Source organism: Triticum urartu, chromosome 7 (assembly GCF_003073215.2).
Source record: "Triticum urartu cultivar G1812 chromosome 7, Tu2.1, whole genome shotgun sequence".
Taxonomy (NCBI): Eukaryota; Viridiplantae; Streptophyta; class Magnoliopsida; order Poales; family Poaceae; genus Triticum; species Triticum urartu.
In genome coordinates, this window is record NC_053028.1 from 326,685,063 (window position 1) to 326,712,295 (window position 27,233).

General features: G+C 47.9%; 1 protein-coding gene across 2 annotated transcripts in view; it reads right to left on the reverse strand.

Moving 5' to 3' along the window:
* Nucleotides 1-1,445: 1,445 nt before the first annotated feature.
* Nucleotides 1,446-27,233, reverse strand: part of LOC125519536 (diacylglycerol kinase 4-like) — a 35,395-nt gene continuing 9,607 nt past the window's right edge. The window contains exons 5-12 of one of the 2 annotated variants that reach the window (XM_048684319.1): nucleotides 23,681-23,777; nucleotides 23,509-23,584; nucleotides 20,461-20,543; nucleotides 13,966-14,036; nucleotides 4,886-4,963; nucleotides 4,517-4,604; nucleotides 4,269-4,385; nucleotides 1,446-1,987 (exon numbers count right to left, since the gene is read on the reverse strand). In XM_048684319.1, the coding sequence (XP_048540276.1) occupies nucleotides 1,823-1,987; nucleotides 4,269-4,385; nucleotides 4,517-4,604; nucleotides 4,886-4,963; nucleotides 13,966-14,036; nucleotides 20,461-20,543; nucleotides 23,509-23,584; nucleotides 23,681-23,777 (775 nt within the window). In that variant the 3' untranslated portion in view covers nucleotides 1,446-1,822. The remainder of the gene's footprint in view (nucleotides 1,988-4,268; nucleotides 4,386-4,516; nucleotides 4,605-4,885; nucleotides 4,964-13,965; nucleotides 14,037-20,460; nucleotides 20,544-23,508; nucleotides 23,585-23,680; nucleotides 23,778-27,233) is intronic. The other variant, XM_048684320.1, reaches the window with a different exon arrangement.

A 27,233-nucleotide genomic window follows, 5' to 3' on the forward strand; every position in this document is an offset into this window, starting at 1 on the left:
TGATTTGCTTTTCTGTAAAATAAAAAAATTGCGTTGGTTGAGTTTTTCATGAATAGAAAAATACAAGGGCGTTTTCCGCAAAGATATCTTCGGTTGGGTACCATTACTCACTAACAAATGGGGTCATACACATGAATGCGTCTACATATACATTTTGTGACCATATGCGCACCTTGAGTCAAAGTTAGGTGACTGAAAATCCTTATTTTCAAAGTCTAGCATCAAACTGAATATCGAGCGCAAGTTTTGTGACTTCCGGTGATATTACCTAAAAAACACCCATGGCATTTTGAGTAAAACAAAATAAAACTCGGTCATAGTATGTACATTTCTATGTCATGGATGCGTCGCTGAATTACTTCTATGACTGTATATTATGATAGAAAATCAAAAAATTGTCCTTGGCAGGCCGGCGGCGCACTTGGTTGACGTTCTTTTGGCCTTCAATGAAAAAAGTCATGATACAAGTGACAGCCAGATTTTTTCACCAATTCCTCACGTGACTACCGCCTCACTTGCAACAAAATCTGCTTTTTAATGGACTACCCACAGGAGTAGTCCGACAATCCACATGATGTTACAGACAACATATGAACAACGTGGGTAACTCTTATGGTATCAAATGATAACTTTCGACCCAAAAAAAAATACTGAAACGTTTTCAACCAAGTTTTCATGTCGTGTAACTAATGACTCACATATATAGTTTAGTACTACCTCTATAACTAACTATTTAGTTACAAACGTAGTAACTTTTAGTAACTCCACAAAAATAGTGAACAAAACGTACCAACATGAGATCTCTAGTCTAGTGCATGAGTATGCACGAGGATATGAGCTTCCTCGTAGCTGCTGAGATCGTGGAAAGTGATGGCGGCAACATGATGACTTCGATTTGATGGTGCTTCTCGAGTACCCGGTCTCGAATTTCGGAGTGAAAACCCTAGGTCTGGCTTGAATTGGTTATACCTGACGATGGCGATGTTTTTGATGAAGCATTGCTCGGATGTGCTCGGACTTGTTCTTCAGGGTGAAAACCTAGAGTCTGTCCTTTGTTGATCGGGTCCAGTGACGGCGACGTTTAAGCGTTGTTTCCTTCCTGAAGGAAGGCGTTGCTGTTGAAGAAACTTTCTTGATGCGCTTGTTCTGTCAAGAGATGGTTGGTGCGGATATGGTCGTTGATGTAGTTTATCGACCGTTGTTTTGATCGTTTCAGAGTTTTTTTTCTTTCTTTTCCCTCACTTAGGCATAGCTTGAGTATGACTTTATTCTTTGTTGGCGTTTTTTGTGTGTATGACTTTATTCTTTGTTGGTGTTTTTTGTGTGTATGTTGATGTTGACTGTGTGCATCCTGGTTATGCAGAGGCTGGGTGTATGCTCAATGTGTTTGTATCCCGGATGCTTCATTTTGAGTGAATAAAATCCACCCTTTGTCGAAAATGAGCTTCCTCGTAGTAATGTTGGTTATATATATCACATCGCCTAATAGTTTCCATAAAGTTTCCTACTTAGCAAAAAAATTAGTTTGTCTCAAGCCTCACTTTTACTACAACAAAATTGTCGGTATCACCCTCGAATTACTAAACAATTTGCAAGAGCAACTTCATCCAGTACGCATGATATTAAGTTCATAACTCAGATCAAAGCGGTGGCATGACTACATTCTGTCGTTGCTATACAAATTCTATGTATCCACAGCTTCATATATTGTTACGGCTTTGCACAAGGATGATCAGGATTGAGCTTGTAATTCATCGGGCTGGAAGCTGAAAACTGCTCTTTGCAGGTCCAGCTAGGCGAGCGCATAAAATCGTCGGCTCTCTTAGCGATCTGCACCGCTGATGATCATTGATGGGTAAGGCACCCTCTTGATATCAACGAATGTCGAATACTCGGTGCTCAGTGGTTGCTTCCATGGCTCCCCATCCATTTGCATATATGCATCCCTCCATTGGCCACCTTTGATCTCTAGCCGGATTGCTGCTGCCTGAAACAACTGGAACAGTTATAACATGACGTGGACACTACAATGTTGACATTGACACCTTACGTTTCTTGCTTCAGTTTTACAGAATATTTATTTAATCTTTTCTTCCCTTTCTTTTTATTTTCCTCATTTGCTTACCAGAGTAGCACACCAACGTGATCTCATATTTCCAGTTAATGGACTTGGAATTGATTTGTCCTTCAAAGTTAACCATTTTATATTATCTGTTTTGTGGTCAGTCCCATTGGTCGTCTCTTATAAGTATGCCATCTCACTTAGATACCCACCAATCCAATTGGTTGTATCTTAAATATACCAAGTATTTAATGCAATGGTCCACACTCTTATTAAGACAATGTAAGTCAAATTGGATGTTTTTTTTCAAAAAGGAGGATAACCCCCGGCCTCTGCATCGAGCGATGCGCACAACCATTTTTATTATATTATTCAATAGAATCTGACAAAATCAAATACATGGATCAACCCAAAGCCTCCTTCCTGGCGATCTATGTCGCTACACCTACTAGGTCGATGAAGTGCCCTGACCACGCATCAACGCACACCATCTAATCCGGTGGCCTCACTAAGCCGCCCGCCGGCGAGCCGAGATCCCCGGCCGGTCTAGCAGATCCTCAACACGAATCGCATGTGCACGCTCCAGAATCCGCCACCGCCATCTTCCGCTGTTCCAACTTCAGGAGAGATCCATGCATTGACCTTGCCAGGCCCAACTACCGTCGACGCCCCCAACTGCCGTCGACGCCCCCATGAGCCAGACAATGCCACCACCCTGCGCACGTCCATCGCTGAGACCCCGCTGCGCCATGCCGCCGAGACCCGCCATCGCCGACGCGGTAAATGCCACACCGCCACCACCTCCGACACCAGGAACCATCCGCGCTCGCCGCACACACCCTCCATCTAAATGCCCAAGACAACGCCACCAAGGAGGTGACGACGCCATGGCGCCGCCGCCGCCCATTCACGAGGAACTAGGGTTTTCACCCGACATAGAGGGAGAAGGGAGCAGGGGAGTTGACCTTGCTATCGCCACCAAGGAGGCGAATGACACATGAGCGCCATCGACGACGTGGCCGCCGCCGTCGGCCAGAGGTTTCCCCCGGAGAAGCTCCCATCCCGGCACCCACCAAGCCCGCCACCAACACCTCCGAGCACAAATGCCGGAGATCTGGACCAGCTGATAGGGAGAGCCGCTCGCTAGGATGGTCTGCCCCAGATCTGACGAGAGGGGCACGGGGAACCACCTCACGCCAGGACGTCCACCGGGACCCCGCTACCCAAGCAGTCAAGGAAGTCCGGCCAACTGCGCTGACGAACGCCCACCGCCGGCGGACGGACACCACCCACACCAGTCGAAGCCACCGCCTCATATCCAGGCCCTCGCCCGAGGCAGGGGAGCAGCCGAAGGCCTTGCCGCCCCCTTCACCGGCGGCTGCACGATGAGCCGGCGGCCCCCTCCAGAGGCAACGAGGGAGAGAAAGAGGGAAGAGAGAGCCGCCGGACGGCAAGGTTTCAGTACCGCCCGAGTCACCCGTGTGGAGCGACGCGGGGGCGATCCGTCAAATTGGATGATGAGTTCAAGTTTTAACGATTTCTTTGTTGGATTGCGTTAAAGATGGTATCTAGAATATAAGGCGGTTTCCTACTCTTACCTCATTAATTCTATGCCACAGAGACAAAAATATGATATGGAGTACTGAGAGGCGACACCACATTGGAGCATAGGGAGAGGCATGAGGGTTCTATGTTGCAATGAATTACTTCCTCCATTCCAAACTAATTGAAGTTTAAGGTTTGTCCTAGATCAAACTCCTTTTAGTTTGATGACCAAGTCTATAGAAAAATATACCTTACTCACTCCATTCCAAATTAATTGAAGTTCGAGGTTTATCTTTGTCAAACTTGTTGAAGTTTGACCAAGTCTAGAAATATATACATTGACCAAGTTTATAAGAAAATATTTCAACACACATATTTTTCTATAGAGTTGGTCAAACTTCTTTGACTTGGGAAAAACCTCTAATTTGGACTGGAGAGAGTATGAAAGGTCGGTGCGCAAGTTTTATAGTTATGTTCCATGCATTAACCTGTCACCAATACACCTAAAGGTTATTTTTTCCTCAACTGTCCCACTAAGTAATATACATGCCATAAAACTGTATTCTTCTATGGCGATTAACAAAAGGTAGTAAACAGCTACCACAATAGATATTCTTCATTTCATATGACTACCCAACCTAATTATTGTGTACACAAATACCTGTGCTATGTGTTTGGCAGATATAAGTTCAACCATCACAAGGGATGCATGCCACCCTTGCTTCAACCCAAATATTTCAAGAAGGCCATCATCTGATTGGGCTTCGACAAATCCTTTCTAGACATAAACAAATATATAAAGAATAATTATATTATTCTCAATGAATAGACAGTGCTCCAGCTTCCTTGGGATGAAATGTTTGTAAACAGGAAAAACAATAAATAATCACATCAATGTATTCATAGCACCTTTTCCAAGTATTCAGGCTTCAAATTTCCCCATGGGTTCCTTCCACTCGCATAGTTGTGAAGGTTTAACGCAACAATAGCCCTTACACTGCATCACAGCATTTTTCTGTTTAGTAATTACATGATGTATATTTGTGCGGAGAGTGATATCTAGCTACCCTGACACTGCATTATTTAGTATGTGTCCATAGTAGTCTCAGATATCCCACATCAATTCATGACACAATCATGTTTAAAAAAAAAGGAGAAGAGGAACTTATGTTATCTTTTGATGTGATGGACCCAATGCTTCCAATAACTAAATGCTACGTCAATTTCAAATGTGCAGATCAGAACTATTCCACTAATACCAAGAATTTGCCAACTTGCCTTGATGGTACAGGGATGTGCTCCCACTCAGAACTGTCCATCTTCTTTATTGATAAACGGATAATGTTTGTCAGTCCCCTGATATAACAAAGAACATACAGAATGAGAGGCCTCCCGCACAGTATTTCTCTAGTCTGAGCATTAATTATATGGACCCCTATTTACTTCTATATTCTAGCTTAGAGAAAATTTCGTAGTTAAGAATGAGTAACATAGACATATCAAACTCAATAATAACAGTACACAAAATCAGAGCAGTGGGAACTGATAAACCTATGGTTCTGGGCATCTAAACTCTAAACTCAACCGATCAGTTACTGCTGGTTTGGGCGCGACATCGAAGCCTCAACCTTTGAGCTTGTCCTATTTCAAGCCTCCACTTCAACAGAACTTGGCCCAGTCGTGCCGGTTTTGGTCTAACTGTTGGCTCAGCGGTTGTGATGTGGCTGAGATCACATCTGACATCCTCGCCAGGTCCCTAAGCATCGATGCAAAGTCCGCACTGTGGTCCAGGGGCTTGAGAACGGAGCCTGGATCGACAAAATCCTCGTTGGCTTTTTGAAATTGCATCCTTTGCCCAGACCTGTTTAAACCCGCTCCCAGTGAGAGTGGATTTAAACAGGTCTGGGCAAAAATTTCTGGAATAAAAGAATGTAGGGCTGTTGATCTACAGTAAATAGTAAAAAAAATGATATATGACAACTTGATTAAAGGGCCTATTGTTTACACCTGTTTTTCATGATAGTCTCAAAAGATGCAAGTTGGAAGATAGTTGTTGACCCCAAAAAATTTCAAGATCAAGTGTTGGCAAGGTTAAGGATGTTAAACTTCACGCACTAGCCAATGCAAACAAAAGTCCGAACTGATGGAAAGGGCTAGGCAATCCACATATACACTTCAGCACCCCCTCTCACCTGCACGACATGTGGATAGACTCAAAGCCAGGATCTGAACTCAAGACCTTGTGCTCTGAGAGCATCTCCAGCCGCGGCCCCAACAGGCCCTCCCCAGGCGTTTTTGCCACGCCGGCGCCCATAATTCGGCCCAGTCGCGCCCCCAATAGCCCGTTCTTCGCCGGCTCGGGCCGAAACTGGTGCCGGCGGACCCAGGCCGAACCCGGCGCGCTGGGGCACACCTGGGGGCGCCGGCACAAGCGAAAAGGGGCGTGGGGCCGCTCCGTCGGCGAGACGAGAGCCTCTTCCCGCCGTTTCTTCCCGCCCTCGCCCCCCACTTCCCTCCTTTCCTCCCGCCAATCTCCCTCCCGCTCGCCTCCCAGCCGCCGCCATGCCGCCGAAGAAGTACGTGATCCCCCGCTCTGCGACCACTGCGACCGCCTCCATCGCCCAGCCGAAGCAGAGGAAGCCGAGGGCGCCGCTGTCCAAGCCACCGGGCATGACAAGCGCCGAGTGGAGGGCGGAAGTTCAGCGACGGGAGGCCGTCACCGCCGACAGGCGGAACAGGGCGATCGCCAAGAAGGCCCATGACAACGCGGCGCGTGCCGCGGCGGCTGCGGCGGACCAAGCCAAGGCCGAGGCGACTCGCTTGGGGATGATGAATCCACCAGGCGGCCACACCCAGTATGTACCCTGGAGCCAGCAAAGCGTCGGCTCTCCGTCCGGCTTCTCGTCGTCACCGCAACCATGGGGATGCACGCCGTCGCCGGGCTACGCCGACGGGGATGCGCACGGTGGGTTCAACCCCAACGTCACCTTCCCCCATGGACACCCAACCCAGCGTACGCCCTCGCCCGCCTTCGCCGGCGTGCAGTACCCTCCATACAACTACTTGCCGCCGGCTTACGCGTGCTCCCCGACGCCCCCTCTCCGCCGTGGTGCGCTGCCCTTCTCACAAGCTTCCACGTCGCACCTCGGCGACACCGACGAGACCGACGCCGACATGGACGACATCATCGCGGCAGGCTCGGCCGCGGCCGCCGCGTCCTCCGGGTTCACTACCTAGGACGACACGGTGGACCTCACCGGCGGCATGGACGGCGAGCTCGAGTACGGCGAGGAGGAGCACGAGGAGGAGGAGCCAGCGACTGTCCCGGCGAGGAGGCACAAGAAGAAGGGGGCGACCAGGACCGGCGAGCCGCGCATTAAGTGGACGTCCAAGGAACAGGAATGCCTCGCCGAAGCATGGAAAGTCGTCTGCCTCAACCCGACCACCGGCACGAACCAGAGCATCGAGACGTACTGGGAGCGCATCAAGGCCGAGTTCGACGAGCGCAAGCTCGTCGACCCCTACTTTAAAGGTGTCTACATGCAGCGAGGGGCGAAGGCAATGGCGAACCATTGGGGGCTCATCCAGGCGGCGTGCAACAAATGGCATGGGATCGTCGAGGAGATCACGGCTCACCCGGAGAGCGGCGCCAACGTCGAGGATCAGGTACGGCACGCCGGTCTCCCACTTCTATTCGCCGTTCGCGCCCGCCAACTGTTTGTTCCTCCGCGCAGCTGGTGCACATGTTCGCCTTGTATCGCCTAGGCAACCGCGACCAAGAGTTCAAGTACCTCCACGTTTACAAGCGCATTGACAAGTGCAAGAAGTGGACGGAAGTCTGGCGTACCCTCGATAAGGCCAAGGAGACCTACAAGCCGAACGCGCCGACCCCGGACGCATCAGAGGGCCGACCGGATGGTAACAAAGGGGCCAAGAAGGCGGAACACGTCGACGCGGCTACCGCGCGTATGTAGGAGTCCATCGAGCATTGCCTCGCCGACGCACAGGCCCGGGCCGTCCTGCGTGAAGAGAAGACCAAGGCGCGGTGGTCGGCGTTGATGACGAGCAGCGCCGTCAAGCTCGACCTACTCCGGACCAACGTCGCCGCGAAGAAGAGGAACACCGACCTGGCTTTCCTGTTGGGCGGGGTGGACATGCTCCAGAGCAACGACGAGGCGGTCAAGACGTGGTACTTGGCGGAGCATGGTCTCATCCTGAACTAGCTGCCGTCGACGGCGCCGCCAGCTCCAACGCCGACGCCGACGCGGCCAAGCCCGAGCGATGATGCCTCCACGACTCCCCGCGGCACAGAAGCCACGCCGATGCCGTCCAGCACAGAAGCCACGCCGACGCCGCCCGGCGCAGAAGAAGCTCCGATCCCGCCAAGCCCGTGCACGCCGACTCCGCCTACGCCGGAGACCGACCTCGTCGTCTGATGCGTTGCACACGCCTCCTTTCTTTTTGAACGCCAAACTTTTTATTCGATTGCCGAACTGTGGCCGCATGATCGGCTGATTTGTGGCGTCTATTTTGTGAGCGGGAATACTACGTTTGAATTTGCTGTGGGTTGGGGGCGCCTGGGGGCGTGGCTGGGAGCTAGGTCGCCCCCAGGGGCCGATCTAGCGCCGGTTCGCCCCCAGGGCGCTCTTTTTCAGCGGCCTGGGGGGCTGAACGGCTGGAGATGCTCTGATACCATGTTAAGCTTCATTCGCTAGCCAACGCAACCAAAAGCCTAAACTGATGAAAAGGGCTAGGCAATCCACATATACACTTCAACAAAGGACATCCTTTATACTCCCTCTGTAAACAAATATAAGACGATTTAGGTCACTAGTGATCTAAAACGTCATATATTTGTTTAGAGGGAGTAGCTTTTAGTGATACAAGATCACATTGACTCCATAGGTACGTTGATACTATCGAAAGGGGACCATGTTTGTGTGCTGATACTTTTTCTTGCTAAGTGCTTAGAGATCAAACTCCAGAACCAGTCAAACACCTCAACTACTTCCCTACTATCTCTCACATTTTGACATTGTTCACAGCCACAAAGGCATATCCATTCGAAGCCTCCAACTCCTTCGAGAGAGATAGCCATCGTAACCAAGTGCCATCCGGAGCCTCCAACACATTGGTGTTGTCAACCTCTAACTGCTGGGAGGACCTCCGACCCCCCCCCCTCCCCTGGTCAAATATTCCTAACGGTATCCAAAAGTGAGTGCACCAGTGCCGGTGCTGATTGGAGCCTTCTGGTGAATTTAGGTTGAACCCTCCGAGCTATTCAAAAGAAACCACTCTGTAGTTCACTCTGTGCGTCTGAGCTGATCATTCAGTGGGTTCAGCCTATATATACCACCACCAATCCTACAATTCCACTCCACCTCCATAGTCTGTGCTGAGTTCAAAGGGCAATCTTCAAACATTCATGCCATACCTTTGATATCTTCTCCCCTCACGTGATTTCAAGTCTACCATTCAAACACCCGACCTCTCCAAATCCAAAGATCTGTCCTATGAGAGTTTGAGTGTGGAGGAAATTATCTTTCAAAGCACAAGCAAAGGTATTCATCACCAAGCAACCTTATCTTGTTACTTTTGGAGGGTGTGTGCCGCCTAGATCAGCTAGGTGTGCTTGGAAGCCTTCAAGGTGTGAAAGAGCCAAGAAGTCTGTGAGGCCTTGGAGATCACCTACCTCGTGAAGATCTACCGCGAGTGAGGCTTGACCTTTGTGGTCGACTAGCCATGGTGGTATAGGTGGGGCATGCGTTTTGTTGGCCTTTTGTGGGCGACACTACCAAGACCTTTGTGCTTCGCACCTCCACCAACAAGGAGTAGGATAGCGCCAACTATCTCAACCTCAGGAGAAATCAATGCTTGTGACCTCTCTCCCAAACTTTTTACCTTCGTTGCGAATTTTGCTTCCACGCTTGTTTTTGCATAGACCCCTTGTTTCAATAGTATATTCACCCCCCCTCCCCCTCTAGCCTCCAATGGATCCTGCACGTGCTCTGGCTTGGCTAAACTGAACGAATTGAAGTGGGTCATCCTTGCCTCAGTGACGATCTTCGACGTAAGACTACATCTCATATTGTTAAGCAACTCATAGCTTCTCAATACACACCATATGTGTCGACTTAGTAGACTTCTTATGGTTCAAACTATGCATCTGCATCCTTATCCATTGTGATTGCACCTATTGCTACACCCTTTCATGTCACGTCCTCAAATGTGCATGTTTCTATTGATTCTCCTAACTCTCCTCGTAGCCAAGTTACACTTGAGCAAGAAAATGCTTTACCGAAGTAAATCTTGGAAAAAAGTATTTTCAAAAGCATCCCAGAAGCAAGAAGTTCAATGAAATATGGAGTAAGCAAGGGTAAAATTGTCAAAATGAAGGTGTTAGATTTGTATGCCGATACAATTCCAATTGTACCCATTCCGAACTTGAGCAATACCCCGAGACATAATTCATTCCTCAAAAGGTAGTTGGTTACGAGATATGCCTTAGTTGTAACTAAGCGGAGATAACTTGGTTACGGTGGTTATTTTAGGACTTTGGTGTTTACAACTATAGCAATATCCACCCTTAGTTGTAACCAAGTGTCATTAGGAGCCTCTAGCGCATTTCGAGTCGGAGCCACCAATCATTTTGTGCAAGCCTCTAACTATAGGTCAAAACCTTCAAACTCCCCTTGGTCAGATATTTTGAACGATATCCAGAAGCGAGTGCGCCAGTGACAATGCTGATCAGAGCCTCTGAATGAATTCAGGCCGAACTGTTTGAGCTATTCAAAAGCGACAGTTCAGTCGGTGCCTCTGCGATGTTTCCGAGGTGTGTGCATAAGTGTGCAACGGTCACATTTCCGATCCAACCTATATATACCTCCACCCATCCCACCATTCTACTCAAACCTCCATAGTTTTCTGATGAGTTCAAAGGGCATTCTTCACCAACATTCACGCCATACCTTTGATTCAGTCTGTCCTCCCTTGATTTCAAGCTGATCATTCAAACACCCAATCTCCCCCAATACAAAGATCGACCCTATGACAGTTTGAGTGTAGAGGAGATTATCTTATCTTGTTACTTTTTGAGGGTGCGTGCCTCCTTTCATTCATGGTATGAAGGAGCCAAGATGTTTGTGAGGGCTTGGAGATCGCTTAATTCGTGAAGATCTACCCCAAGTGAGGCTTGGCCTTTCCAGTCGATAAGCCATCGTGGCATTGGTTGATATGCATTTTGCGGGCTATTTGTGGGCGATCTTGCTGAGTCATTTGTGGTCTTCGAATCTTTGTGGTTCGAACCTTCACCAATGAGTAGGATATGAACTACTCAAACCTCAGGAAAAATCAGCATTTGTGATCTCTCTCTCTCTCTCTCTCTCTAACTCTTGAACTCTTTACTTTGCAAATTTTGCTTCCGAGCTTTACTCTTTCGCATACTTGCATGTGTCCTCTAGCTAAGCAGCCAACCTTTCGAATAAGCTAGATTGCCTTGTTTGGAGATGGACGAAGTCCGGGGTATACGTTGTCTATTCAATGCTATAGGGCGACCTTCCATAGTTATATCAAATGCAACGCATGGAAACTTGGAAGGCATGGGCTCCGCGAAAGTTCAAGTTTCTCTTCTGCCAGTCTAGATCGGTGTTTCGCAGGTGCAGTGCCTAGCTCACAGAGAGCTGCCACACAATCCCTCTTGCATGTCTAGTGGCCAAACCTCGGAGACCATGCAACACCTTCTTGTTGACTGCCCATTTACCAGGGACATTTGGCGCGAGGTGCTCTCTTGGCTACTTGCACTTTGTGTAAACTAGCAAACTTTTCGAAGCCATGAACCCAAATCACATATGTAACTATTTCAACATGTTGCTCTTTGGACAACTCATTGTTTAATTTTCTAGAAGGACAGTAGAAGTACGAAAATAATCACTTAATCAACGGTGACTCCAAATTTCTAGATTTTGTTTTTTTCAATGACCTCCTGGACATATTCCATTATCATTCCAATAACGGAATAACAAAGTACCAAGCGTTGGCACAAAAGTGAAAGGAACTATGGTAGGAGTTTGGCCGCAAAATGGTAGCCACAAAGGTAAACAAACTATACAACCATTCCAATAGGATCAGAAGGATCTACAGACAGTATTTAGGATGAAAGAAGTGCATATCCCCCCTGTGAAAGGAACTATGGTAGGAGTTCGGCCGCAAAATGGTAGCCACAGAGGTAAACGAACTATACAACCAGTCCCAATAGGATCAAAAGGATCTACACACAGTATTTAGGACGAAAGAAGTGCATCCCCCCCCCCCCCAAAAAAAAACTTTCACGTTTCGACCACATCACTCAACTCTAAAAAGGGTACATAACCCCCTCAACCTTTCAAAACCAGACAAAACACCCCCAACGCTGGTTTTGAAGGTGGCTTCACCCATGTGGCATGTTGACCATGTTCAGTGCTCGACTTATATTGGCAGCTCATCCTGGGACCCATATGTCGGTGTAACGTAACCAACTATTTTCTCTCCCGACCATCTCTCCCTCGCTCGCATTGGCCTCGTACGAGCAGCAACATCAGTCGTTGTTCGACTGCGGTAGCGTCTTGCTTGTAGATGACAGATGAGGCATGCGTGTAGGTCGTCCACGGTGAGCGTCATCGTCCCGTGAATCAGCAGCTGGCGGAATTACTCCTCAAGGCGCACCATCACGACTTGCGACACCGCTTGCACGCTTGGGTAGGCCTCATCCAAGTGGTAGGTGGCTGCGGCATCCTCTGACGAATCGAACACCAGCCTGTGGCATGATACTGCTCTGCCACACACATCACATCCTCTACCGCCATGTCCCTCTCGTCCTCCAGGTCGTCGTTCACGCAAGGACCTGGCAGCCCCTCCCGCTCGTAGTAGAAGCCGATGTCGAGTGCGATGCCACAACACACACAACCCATGTTCTGCTCCAGGCTCCCCGGGCTCGTTCCGCATCACCCACGATCGCAACACCTTCCTAGAAGCCGACGTTGGTGCCGCCCCGTAGTCATCGCACTTGTCCGCGGCGTTGACAAACTACCGATGCACACAGCGGTACTCGAGGCGCTATTTCTTTGTGGTGTTCGTGTTGCACAACACGAAGGTGGTCAGCTCGAAGAGGTTGTCAACGTTGATGTCGATGCGCAGCACCGTGGGGTCACCGAGGAGGCTCCTCGTGGCGTCTCTGTTGGGTGTCGGCCAGGGAATTGCTAGCCGACAACAAAGAAGGTGGACAAGGGCAGCGATGACCTCAGGCTTCTCAAGTTTAGTTGTTTCCACGGAGCACGTCCGTGGCGGAGGACCCGCGATGTCCTCTGACAAGATGAGTGTCGGGCATGGCGTCTACCCCTGCTAGTGGGTCGGCGTCTCGTGTGCACTGGCGCTCGACGGCCGGTCGTTGCTACCAACCTTAGAAATGTGGACCTCGCCGACGAGCTTCGGCTCTGTAAGAGGATTAGAGGGGAGAGAATTGGCATGATGCGGTGCACATTGTATTAGGCCTCTCGGGTAGTTTATATAGAGTGCAAGGCTTGTTGGGCAAGAAGCTCTCCTAGAGATAAGGCAGGAGATGAATTACAAATCCTATTCTACCAAATACAGAGAGATGCCTATATACTCTAACAGGCTTGGCGCGCTCCACGCATTCCACGGCGTGCTGCGATTTCTAAACCTGTCGAGGCATGTCCTCGCAGAAGAAGGGCGATGTCAGCATCTCAGCCGGTGTTGTGTGACGCGGTCCTAACCAGAGCTGGGCATGCCAACATCCGTACCAAGATGCGAAGCACCTCCGCGTAGCACGACAATGGCTTTAGCTGCCGTGGCTCCGTCTCATGGATCCAACAAATGAGGACACACATTCCACTGGCCTAGCTCATGACCATCATGTGACTGATTGATATGTACGCGGGTGTCGGCCTCCTATGGGCGCACAGTGCATGGCACACTTGAAGTGTTCAATAAAATGGCAGAGCTGGTGATGGATGGGTATGTCAGCTTGTCGAGGGTGACGTGGCGGGGCTTCAACACCTGGCCTCGCTGCCACGTTGGCAAAACCATTGTCTAAAACCACTTACCAGAGTGTCAGGGAGTGTTCCGTCAGGTTTTGGAAAGCTGAGAGGATTATGTAGCCGGTTCTAGAGTTGAGGGGGTGATGTAGCCGAAACGTGAAAGTCTAGGGGTTATATACACTTCTTTCTATTCAGGACTGACATCACATGATCAAACATGATTCTATAACAGGCGCTTCGGTAAGCAAGTTCAGCCTTCCAAAGGAAAGCAATCACTATCCTATTGTAAAAGTACTCATGTTAATCTTTAAAAAGGAAATATCATACCGTAGTTCAGGGTCACTAATACACTGCGTAAAGAACCACCCTTGCTTGCAGGTGTATCCTGCGTAAATTAACTGTCATAAAATCAGCCAATCAGTAATTTAATTATCAGATGTCACTCCAAAAGCTTATTATAGGAACTATAGGTAAGATTATTTGTTGAAAGCCACAAATGCTATAATTAAAATTTACAAAGTTGAAACTACACAAAAGGAGAACTATACGCTAGTAGAAAGTATCCATCAACCTATTCAACCAAAATAAAATTACGGTGTACCCTTTGTATTTCCCCGTTGTATAAGAGACTTTGTGCACATGCACGCGCATATATACTAGTCTATGATCATTTTGAAATACGAGTTGTTATTTCCTAACATGGTATTAGAGCTCAAGGTTTACCTCTTATTCCTAGACGTCGCAACTTGTCATTGATATTTTTTTTCTCTCGATGTCGCCTCACCATCTCCTCATCCCAGGACATCACTGCCTGCCAAAAGGATCCAGCCCCGTCTCCGCCGTCCACCTCTGTCAGCCGCCGCTGCAGCTCTCCTCAGTCTGCACGCCCGCACACCCTCCAGCCTCCAGCCACTGCTTCCTAGCCGCTTGGATCAGGCCGCCCAAGTTACCGCTGCAGTTTTGACATGTTTTTCTAACTAGAGGTCAGGGCACAAGTCACCGAGATCAATCGATCCGATCTGTAGCCGGCCAAAGCATGGTTCACAGACGTACTTCTAGGCGGCTACACCCGCACGTACTGCTCTCATGAAACCAAGAATACACATGTTGCCAAAATATCATGACCTTTTGGTTCATGCCTACAACCCACGCTTTGTGGCCAACAACGCATCCTGAAATGTAGTTTTATTAACGTTTCCTCATCGACTGCAAGAGTTTATGGTGTCACCGAGTACCCCACTATCGTGCTTGCTTCATGTTAAGAAGGTCAAAAATATTCTCACTGACATTAGGCCGAACACTTGCCGAGCATGGTGTCTGCCATGGATGGCACGGCAGAGGCAGACGATACCTAGGTTACAGACAGATCCGACAGTGCAACGGAAACAAAGTAGAGGGCGCCTCGGTGGAGCAGCAGTGGTCTGGCAAGAACTCAGCGGCTGCCAGAGGGGTGTAAAGGCGGCGGCGGTCTTGGTGGGTACAGATATAAAGCAAGAGGGCAAGGACGGAGTGGGGAAAAAGGGCTCTGAGGGGGGGGGGGGGGGGGGGGGGGGGGGGGGGGGGGGGGGGGGGGGGTGTGTCGGAGTCTGGTGTGGAGGGCGTCCGGACTCCCCCAAATCTCCCCCAACTTTGGTTGCGGTTTGGCGGAATTCGGACGTGTAGACCGATCCGCGGACATTGGATGGCACAAATTGTCTAGACCGTGTTGTCCGAATGTTTCACGGCATTTTGATGCACGGAGTTGGAGATGCCCTTACGCTGTGGCTCTCCTGCTGCTACTTTTGTTTTCCAGCTAAGTGCATTTTCGGGCAGCCACAGGCTAATTCAATCTGTTGTAAAAAAAATGTGCAATGTCCATGTCCTCGGGTACGCCTCATCCTCGCTGTCCACTACCTTTTTGCCGGTGTTTCTACACTAATGCCGTCACGTGCATGCATCTTTCTTCGGTACTTGGAGCTCATCCACATGTGACGTTGCCTGCTCTATAGCAACACCTCTAGCGATCTCCACGGACAATGATGGTTGCTCTACATCCGCAGATCGTGGTGGCCGCTCTACAACAACTCCTCTCGCGACTTTCATCGGTAGTCCATCGACTACGTTTGTGTCTGTGACCTTGTCTTCTCCATCAACTTCTAGAGACAGGATCAACCTTCCTTTGCTCTGCATGGTGGCATTTTTCTCTTAAGCACCTTTTGGGTCTTTCTCCTGAGTACTCATCGCTTCATTTGTTTGGTTGCATTTGTTACATTCTCCTCCCCCCCTCCCATTACATTCTTCTCCCCCCCCCCCATTAACACACCAAACTGGCTGCTAAATAAGTTGTGTGTGTTTTCTTAGGTTACAGTGATGAGCACAAGGGCTATCGGTGTTGCTTCCTGTCTGCTATAGGATGAGCATTTCTCGGAATGTGAATTTTGATGAGTCTCGTCTTTTCTATCCACGTCTATCCTCTTCTTCGGCCTCCTCCATTGAGGACATTTGTTTTATCACTTTTACCACACACCTATCACCCATGTACTACTGCTGTAGACTCATGTAACAGTCCAGGAGCAACACTTTCTTTAGAAATTGGTTTTGCATCATGATCATCTCATTAGCATCTCATGAGTATCATTTTAATTTAATTTAACTTCAGATGAGGATTAATTCAACCCTCAAGGTTTTTCCTAAAAGGCTAAAACCTTAAATTTTGTCAAATGTCAAAAATGCCTTCTCAAACCCTAGACAATTTGGATAGAGTCCCATTTTATAATGTTGTCCCTCACAAAAATTTAAGGTTTAAAAATATTTAATTTGGATACTGAATTAAAACCTAAACCCTAGATTATTTTTCCATTTTATTAAATGGCGGATAACTAAACCCATTCCCCTTTGCATGTTTTACCCCAAGACTCACTCTGAAACTTTGCACCTAGGCTTCATATATTATTTGGGAGCTACCCTAATTATTACATGATTTTACCCCAAGTCTATCACCTAACTATAGTTCAAACCTCCAAATGTATTATTCTGCCTTCTATTTTCAAAACAAAAATTAGACCTTGCCTAAATACCCTGGTTATTTTTGTGTGGCCTTGATAAATACTCTCTCCGTCCCGAATTACTTGTCACATAAATGGATAAGAATGGATGTATCTAGAACTATAAATACATCTAGATACATCCATTTCTGCGACAAGTAATTTAGGACGGAGGGAGTACCAAAGAGACCACATTTGAATTTTTAGACCATTTAGAATTCATTTGAGACCCCCTAACTATTTTCCAAAGAACAACTTTCTTATTTTCTGTATTAAACCCAACCATTTTCACTCTGGCACAACCCAACTGGGCACTGCGGAGCTAGCCATCGCCCATGTGCGCAGCTAACCAATAGTCACGACACAACCTTTTCCCTCTTCCTCAGCCCAAGGCGTAGCCCTGCCCACCCCACCAAACTTGTTAATTGGACCCTGTTCGCATGAGCCCCCTCGAGGACGTAAGCCACCAGCCACCCCGCTGCACCTCCTCAACCCATAAAGCCACTCCGCGCTCCCAAACCCTAACCCTTCTTCCTCCCTTTTGCCACTGCCAGGTAACTCTCCTCCCTCCAACCTCTTCCCCATGCCCATGGCCCCACCCGTCAGTCACTGCGGCTAACCATGTGAATAAAACTTCAATTAATAATGAATAAAACTTGTCAACCGTGTGAGTGCCTTGGGATTGCTTCCTCGTGTGTGATTGCGCTCTCTTTCCTTATCTTTGGTAGATGCAAGTTGTAGCGTACCTCTACAGAATGCTAGTGCTTTTTGCCACTCAAACCACATATACCCCTTTCCTTGAGAATGTTGCATACTTAGTATAGATCTGATGTAAGTCTTGCGGGTACAGTTTAGTACTCACCTTGCTATATTAATTCTTTTGATTCGGATGCTACAAATCAGATGGCAACATTAGGAGCAAGCAGTCCCTTTGGTGAAGGACAGCGTTAGATATGGTTACTCCTCAGACAGTGGGATGACAGGATATGGACGCCATTAGCTTTTCTTTAGCCTTCTTAAGGCATTTGCTAAAATCACAAAATTGGGATATCTTTGGTGAAGGATGGTTTCATTTGCATTCCCATGCTGCAAATCAGATATGGACGCCCATGTGAGTGCCATGGGATCTCTTTGGTGAAGAACGACTCCATTTGCATTTGTTAATTTTGCCTCATTGTAGCTGTTGTATACTGTTGCAGACCTGTTGAACAATTGTGTTGTGATACTGACCGTTCCACCCACATAGTGTGCACGTTGGCACGTGTACATTGTGTTTCGTGGCTATCTTGGGGTTGATACTATGCGGATACTAGCGGAGGTGCTCTGGATAGGGCCGTTCCCGGGGCGTCACACCCCACGCCGTATTCACTTGCAACTTCCCCACCTCGTTTGTTACCTGAGGCTACCTCGTCTCACTCGCCCCTTAAGGCTTCCCCAGTGATCCTCGTCCTCTTCTTTACTACTCCCTCCGTTCCGAATTACTCGTCGCAGAAATGGATGTATCTAGAGTTCTAGATACATCCATTTCTGCGACGAGTAATTCAGAACGGAGGGAGTATGCTCGTCGTCCACGTCTTGTGGATTCTTCTAATGTGCCATCCTCTTCTGATGAGCCATCTCCCTCAACTACACTGTCTCTTTCTGCTGGCGACGCACCACCTCCAGCTCAACCTACTTATGTTTTCTACACTCGCCCGCTTTCACCTATTGATTGTTGTGGTTTTTCTGGCACAACTCTTCTTGAGCATATCGTGACGTTGTTGTTCATCCCGAATGGTAGCATGCGATAGCAGAGGATATTGCTGCTCTTGGGGATCTCATCTCCCATCCTGTGTTCGTGCCATCACATGTAAGTGGGTCTATAGGGATAAGACTCATTCTGATGGTTCTCTTGAGCTCTAGAAAGCTCGCATTGTGGTCTGTGAGAAAAGGCATGGTCATGAATACGATGAGACATCTGCTCACATGGCCTGCATGACCACTGTTCGCACACTTCTCGTTACGGCTTATGTTTGTCACTGGTCTTGTCTCTTAGCTTGATGGCAAGAATGCATTTCTTAATGGTGAGTTACGTAAGGAGGTATACATGCAGCCGCCACCTAGGTATTATGTTCCTAGTGGTATGACATGTCATCTTCGTTGCTCTCTATATGGTTCTAAGCAAGTCCCTCATGCCTGGTTTGAGCATTTCTACTCAGTGGTGACTGCGGCTGGTTTTTCAGCGAGTGCTCATGATCCTGCGCTTTTTGTCCACCTTTCAACTCATGGCCGAACTCTTTTTCTGTATGTTGATGGCATGATCATCACTGGCGACGACTCTGAGTGCATTGCCTTTGTGAAGGCATGTCTTAGTGAGCATTTTCTTCTGTATGATCTTGGTCCTCTTTGCTATTTTCTTGGGATTGAGGTTTCTTCTATCTCTGATGACTTCTTTATTTCCCAAAAGAATTATATCCATGATCTTCTTGCTCGTGTTGCCCTTACTGATGAGCACACAACACACTGTTGAGACTCAGATGGAGCACAATGTCCACCTTTGGGCTTCTGACGGTCAGTCTTTGTATGATCCGACACGCTACTGTCAACTTGTTGGGAGTCCTGTCTATCTAGTTGTCACTCGTCTAAACCTTTCCTATCTCGTTTACATTCTGAGTCGGTTCATTTATGCTCCCACTTCAGCCAACTACTGTCACCTCCTTCGTCTTCTATGATATCATCATGGGACTATCTCTCGCCATCTCTTCTTCCCATGCTTCAGTTCGTTCCAGTTTCAGGCCTATTCACATGCCACTCGGGCTAGCAATCATTCAGATCGTCGGTCCCTTTCTGCTAACTGTGTTTTTCTTAGTGGTTCTCTCATTGCCTTGAAGACAGAAGAAACATACTGCAGTTTCTCGTTCGATTTCAAATCCCGAGTTGTGAGCTATGGCTCTTTTAACAGCAGAGATGACTGTTATTATGTCTGCTTGTGGATTTTGGTGTTTCTGTCACTACAACTACTCTCTTGTCAGACAGTGGATGTGCTATCAGTATTGCGTGTGGCCATATGAAGCATGAGCTCACCAAATCATATTGGTGTTGATGCTTCCTTCGAGCACTCCAGTGTGCAGGATCAGACTATTGCTTTTCAGCATATGCCTTCCGAGTTACAGTTGTTATATTTCTTCCTGAAGACCTAGACTAGACTCTTTGGTTCGCACTGGAAAACTACACTGCCAATACTGGATATCACATGAAACAAACACTATCATGGATGGGAAAGTATCCAGTGCTCCCAGCCTTGGGGTACTCCCAGTGCTCCAATGTCAAAAAGCATTTTTAAATGTTTCAAAAAATTCCGGAAAAAAATGAGAATGTTCACAAGGAATGTCACTACATCCCATAAAATATTTAGGTCCAACATCGAAATGCACATTGAGAAACAAAAAAGAAAAATACAGATCTGAATAGTATCAATGTTGCTTTTGTCTCTTCTTTACACTATTCATCCTAGATTTCACATTTTTGTTTCTCAATGTGTGATCCGAGTTTGGACCTGAAACTTTTAGGGCTTGTAGTCACATTCATTATGAACATTCATAATTTTTTTCGGAATTTTTTGAAATATTAAAAAAAATGTTTATTGACATTGGAGTACCGGGAGTACTCCAAGGCTGGGAGCACCGGATACTTTCCCGTATATATAGAACCTAAAAGGACATAAAACTTGAACATGCAATGTTATATCAGAAAGTTTAGGCCGAGGAGCTGTGGAATTCCCATTATTTAGTGAAGGCAGGGGCTTCACTAAGTTGCATACCTTATTAGATAAAGGACCACTGGCAAGGAATGGCTTTTCATCACGTAGTTGGTGAAATCCGTAAGCCACTTGAGCATCCATCCCTGCGTTTTCAAATAAAGTGCACAGTGAATGCATGTTTTCGTTCTGAAAGATTCCTACGCCATAGACAAATTAGATACAACAAACATCATATGGTAACAACAAAACAAGCTCCACGTATGTATAACACAAGAAGATTATTCATCTCATTATTTCGAGGATAGTACTAAAAATTGTGTTATTACTTTCACTTATTATGAAACAGCATAAACATGTACAAACGTATCACGCAAGAACAATATAAATATATATGATCGACTATTTTAGAAGATAATGAGCCAAGGGCAAAGCCCCAAGGCGGACGGACGCGGCGAGGACGCTCGCGGCTCGGGTCCGTGCTCTTTTTCTCCCTCTCTCAGCTCCAATCAGCCAGATCCAGATCCACAGCCCCAACCTCGACGCGTCCCCGTGCGGCGCTCCACTTCATGCTCGCCCCTCTCCCTCCGGTCTCGAAGCGCCCCCGTGCGCGTCCAGCGTCGTCCACCTCCGCTTCTTCCGCTCCAGCTCTGCTCGCTGCTCTCCACCTCCCGCTCGCCCACTCACTACGCCTCCATCGCGCGCCCGTGTGCGTCCAGTCTCGACCACCTCCGCTTCCTGGCGCCCCCGTGCGGCGCTCGCGCTGGTGGTTGCGCCCCCGGGCCTGCTCATTGGAGCTGGCCGCCCTCTTCGCGTAGCCTGCACTTTATGCGCCTCTCGGCGCCTGATGCTTTGCGGGTTGGCTGCGCCCCCACCTCTCCATCGTGCAGCCTCGAGCACCCATCCACCTCTCCTCTTCATTACCACGGTGCCGCCCAGCATGCCCACGTCGACCCCCACCGCCCTCTCTGGATGGCTCGTGTCCACCAACGGCATCATCCCTCGGATCCAAATTTGCCAAATGCTCTGCTCCTGATCCGTCCACTGGTGCTGCTTCTCTGCGCGTTGCTCGGTGGGGTTGAGTCGTTTGGTTGATGTGGAGGCCGGAGCAATCCTTGCCGGCGGACAACGACGACGTCTGCAGACGCCGCGTCCACCTTGGTGGCGTTCTCCTGCCTTCTACATCTCGGTGGTCAGCTTGCTGACTCGGCAATTCCATGCCGACTCACCTCCAGCTCTCCTCAGTTGATGTTTTTCATTCTCGGCAACCCGGTAATCTCCTCTTTCTCGCATGGGGGGAATTGACGATAACCCCCTTTGTTTGCGGATCCTGGCTAAGAGGCCCCTTTTCGCTGCCACTGACATGTGGGGTTTAAGTGAGCTGGGGGCTGTATGTTTTTTGGGTCCGGTTTTCCTTATAAACTGGATCAAGGTTTTCGATCCGGTCTTCCTCGTAAACCGGATCACGGTTTTTGACCTGGTTTCCCTCATAAAATGGATCATTTTCTTTGAATAGAGATCATATTCAGGTGGGGATCCCCACCACCACCCGCCGTGACATGTTAAAAAAAAGTTTCCTCAACCTTAGAATGATTTGCAACAGATTTGTTAATACATATGAATAAATATATGAAGGTGGATATCAAACGCGTTTCTTTTAGCAAACAAGATTATTTCACTTAGAAGAAGACACTAAAAGATATATAACCCACGAGTGAATTGTCATCATCTTGTCCTTGAGTAGCATGAGGGTGATGCTCAACGGCAAGCCGGTTCTGGTGGTTTGGCACAACAAGGGTCTGAGACAGGGTGACTCGCTTTCCTTGATGTTGCTTGTGTTGATGATTGAGACTCTCAACAGGTTGCTGGCCAAGGCCAAGGAATTCGAGTAGCTCCGTCGCCTAGCACCTCCAGATCTGACAGCGAGGGCCCCAACAACGCCCTAGAGGCAGCATCGGTTATGGAGTGCCACCTTGATCAAGCACCTCAGGATACCTCTCGTGTTGAGGAGGTTGTCGAGCGAGGCACTCCAACACTTGGTTGACAGGATTGCGGACCGCCTTCCCACGTGAAAGGCCTCCATGATGGCCAAGGGGAGACGTCTCACCTTGGTCAAGTCAGTTCTGGCTACCATGCCTTTGCACCAGATGGTGGTCCTCGGCTTGAACAAGAAGACCAAGAAACAGATTGACAAAATCCTGAGAGGCTTCCTTTGGCTGGGCAGGGTGGCTACACAGTGCGACCATTGCCACGTCAACTGGTTCAAGGTATGCAGGCCCCTTCGCTTGGGAGATTTGGGTGTTACCTTGGCAGAACGGCGATAAGCCTAAGGGTCCGTTGGTTGTGGTGGACGTGCACCGATCCCCTCCATCCTTGGAGGGGCCTCGACCTGCAATTCTCCTGTGATGAGCGTGAGGTGTTCACCGCATCCAATAAAATGGTGGCTGGCAAGAAAACTACTGCCTTATTCTAGAAGAATCGCTTGCTTGATGGTCGCACCATATCAGAGATTGCGCGGCGCCTGAGCTTCTTTTTTTTGGTCTCAGGGTAGCGGACCGTCAGTGAGGCCAAGCCGGCCGCTGATGGATCTCGGAGACAGAGGGCTTTGAGTCGTGATAACCCTTTAGCAGTACATCCAGACTGGACGGTTGGTGCGCAGGGTCCATCTTTCAGCCTCTCCGGACCCAACACTCTCAGTGTCGAAGAGTCACTGCTGGAGAGCAGAGCGCATGCTGGGGCCTGCAACATGCGGCGTGCTGCATACTCTGTGATCACTCGAAGGAGACGATGGCTCATCTCCTCACACTGCTCCTTATCGTGTGCGTGTGGCACGAGGTGCTCTCTGGGTTGCGCTCAACGGCGTGCCACCCCAATGGGGGGACGCCTTCGTGGACTAGTTTCATCAAACGTGTCACTCCGTCTAGACAACCGCATGGAAACTCAAGGCTTTTGCATTTTCTTGAGAAAAAAATAGATATATAACCAAGATTATTCCAAATAAGAGCATAACCTAAAAATAATATTTAGGGGATACTAGGAAATACATTCTTAAATAATGAAGACAAATACAAGCAATGCAGCTAGAAGTTATCAAGTCAAGAAAGAAAGTACCTATGCTGAAGTAATTGTAGAAGACGCCGTCAAAGCAACAAACTGTCTCAGCCAACTCTCCCTCAGCAGTGCCATCCTGCAGGACATATTATTGCATTCATGTGGATCGGAGTGTGCGAAAATAAACTGCATTGGATTGATGAATTGCTAGAAGATAGTCTATAAGCAGTACATCATAAAATGTACACTCTCCGAGGTGCCTAAGGGAGTGGGGAAGATCCAGTTCTTGTTCTTCTCCTTCTTCTGGCATAGAAACGACGATGTGCCAACTGCACAAGGAAACTATGCTACTGAGAAACTGGAAGTGAACAATTCTGGAAGTACAGACCATACCTACTAAAGAAGGAAACATCATGTAGCGAGTTCTGCGATAAGCTTTCATATAAAGAAAACCATTAAGGCATTAATACGTACTCCCTCTGTAACTTAATATAAGACGTTTTTTGACACTGTCATAGACTCAAAAAACGTCTTATAAGAAGTTACAGAGGTAGTACATGGAATCTTTCATGATAGCTATGACTATCTGGCATTTCAATCACAGCATGCTATGTTAAACTAGAGTAACACCCCCTCTCCCCCAAAAAACAGCCAATGTGTATTATCAGCAGCTGCAGTTGGCATCATAAAACAGGACCATCGAATACAGACTTGACAAATCACCAGGATCTTACTAACAACAACAACAACAAAGCCTTTAGTCCCAAACAAGTTGGGGTAGGCTTGAGGTGAAACCCATAAGATCTTGACCAACTGATGGTTCTCGCACCTGGATAGCAAGTTTCCACACACCCCTGTCCATGGCTAGTTCTTTGGTGATACTCCAGTCCTTCAGATCTCTCTTTACGGACTCCTCCCATGTCAGGTTCGGTCTACCCCAACCTCTCTTGACATTATCAGCACGCTTTAGCCGTCCGCTATGCACTGGAGCTTTTGGAGGCCTGCGCTGAATATACCCAAACCACCTCAGACGATGTTGGACAAGCTTCTATTCAATCAGTGCTACCCCAACTCTATCTCGTATATAATCATTCCGGACTCGGTCCTTCCTCGTGTGGCCACACATCCATCTCAACATGCTCATCTCCGCCACACTTAATTGTTGAAAATGCCGCCTTTTAGTTGGCCCACACTGCAATCCGAATCACCATCCTATAGAACTTGCCTTTTAGCTTGTGTGGCACTCTCGTCACAGATAATGCCAGAAGCTTCGCGTCACTTCATCCATCCGGTTTTGATTCGATGATTCACATCTTCATCAATATCCCCATCCTTCTGCAGCATTGACCCCAAATATCAAAAGGTGTCCTTCCGAGGCACCACCTGCCCATCAAGGCTAACCTCCTCCTCCTGGTGCCTAGTAGTACTGAAACCGCACCTCATGTACTCGGTTTTAGTTCTACTAAGTCTAAAACCTTTCGATTCCAAGGTTTGTCTTCAAAGCTCAGACTTCCTATTGACCCCTGTCTAACTATCATCGACTAGCACCACATCATCCGCAAAGAGCATACACCACGGGATATCTCCTTGTATATCCCTTGTGACCTCATCCGTCGCCAAAGCAAAAAGATAAGGGCTCAAAGCTAACCCCTGGTGCAGTCCTATTTTAATTGGAAACTCAGCAGTGTCGCCATCACTTGTTCGAACACTTGTCACAACATTATCACGCATGTCCTTGATGAGGGTAATGAACTTTGTTGGGACTTTGTGTTTCTCCAAGGCCCACCACATGACCTTCCGCGGTATCTTATCATAGGCCTTCTCTAAGTCAATGAACACATATGCAGGTCCTTCTTTTGCTCCCTGTATCTCTCCATAAGTTGTCGTACCAAAAAAATGGCTTCCATGGTCGACCTCCCAGGCATGAAACCAAAACTGATTTTTGGTCACACTTGTCATTCTTCTTAAGCGTCAGTGACTCTCCCATAGCTTCATTGTATGGCTCATCAGCTTAATTCCATGGTAATTAGTACAACTCTGAACGTCCCCTTGTCCTTGAAGATTGGTACTAATATTCTCCGTCTCCATTATTCCAGCATCTTGTCTGCCCGAAAAATGAGGTTGAAAAGCTTGGTTAGCCATACTATCGCTATGTCCCTAAGGCCTCTCCACACCTCAATGGGGATACAATCAGGACCCATCGCCTTGCCTCCTTTCATCCTTTTTAAAGCCTACTTGACCTCAAGACTCCTGGATTCGCCGCACAAAACGCCTGCTGGTATCATCAAAGGAGTCGTCCAGTTCAATGATAGAGCTGGTATCATCAAAGGAATCGTCCAGTTCAATGGTAGAGTTGGTATTATCAAAGGAGTCGTCCAGTTCAATGGTAGAGCTTTCATTTTTTCCCCATTGAACAACTTGTCGAAGTACTCCCGCCATCTATGCTTAATCTCCTCGTCCTTCACCAGGCGCTGGTCTGCTCCGTCCTTGATGCATTTGACTTGGTCAACATCCCTCGTCTTCCTCTCTCGGATCTTGGCCATCTTATAGATGTCCCTTTCGCCTTCCTTCATGCCTAAGCGCTAGTAGAGGTCCTCATATGTCCGACTCCTTGCTTCACTCACAGCTCGCATAGCGGCCTTCTTTGCCATCTTGTAGTTCTCTATGTTGTCTGCACTCCTATCTAGGTATAGGCGTCTGAAACAATATTTCTTCTCCTTAATAGCCTTCTGGACATCATGATTCCACCACCAAGTATCTTTAGCTTCGCTTCTACCTCCCCTGGACACTCCAAACTACTCTGAGGCCACCTTAGAATGCAAGTTGCCATCTTCATCCACATATTGTTCGCATCCCCTCCTTCCTCCCAAGGGCCCTCCTTAATGGCCCTCTCCTTGAACGTCTGAGCTACCTCCCCCTTGAGCTTCCACTACGTTCTAGTGACTCTGGCACGCCTATCCCGCTGGAGACGAATCCGGAAGCGGAAGTCAGCAACCACAAGCTTATGCTGAGGGACAACACTCTCTCCATGTATCACCTTACAGTCTAAACACGCACGCCTGTCTTTTCTTCTCGAGAGGATGAAATCAATCTGGCTAGAGTGTTCACCACTACTAAAAGTCACTAGATGTGATTCTCTCTTTTTAAAGAGGGTGTTAGCTATGATCATGTCGTAGGATAAATCACTAGGATCTTACTAACATGGGAAATTCCATGAAGACTGTTTGGATTAACTGTGGACTAAACCCTGTCTCCTGCACAGCTAGTGTGAACAAAGAGCAACAAAGTCAAAAATAGGCTGCATAGGATAACCTGCAGCACGTCAGGATAGGATACAACTCAGGATAGTAGTCAGGGTAGTGCGGCTAGGATTTTTGATTCCATGTTCACACAAGTACTACTAGCAAACTTTTGTGCTAACCAGTACGTAACTAGTCCTATAAAAGGACATGTATCTTCTTCATTAGCAAGAAAATGGCATTCAAGCTTCACTCACCAAGATCCAGTGTCTCTCTCGTGCTAGTCCACACGACGATCCTTTCCTAGTCCCGAGCACTCGCAGCTCAACCCTGAGCACTCGCAGTTTAGGCTAACATTAATCACTTACAATGTATCACAATTGGTACTCCCTCCGTAAATAAATATAAGTGTTTAGATCACTAAAGTAGTGATCTAAACACTCTTATATTTCTTTACAGAGGGAGTATAATCCAAGGACTAGTAGTGGGCACCCCACATGACAGTAACTACCTCATTTCCCAAATAGATGTCATTCAGGAATGGAT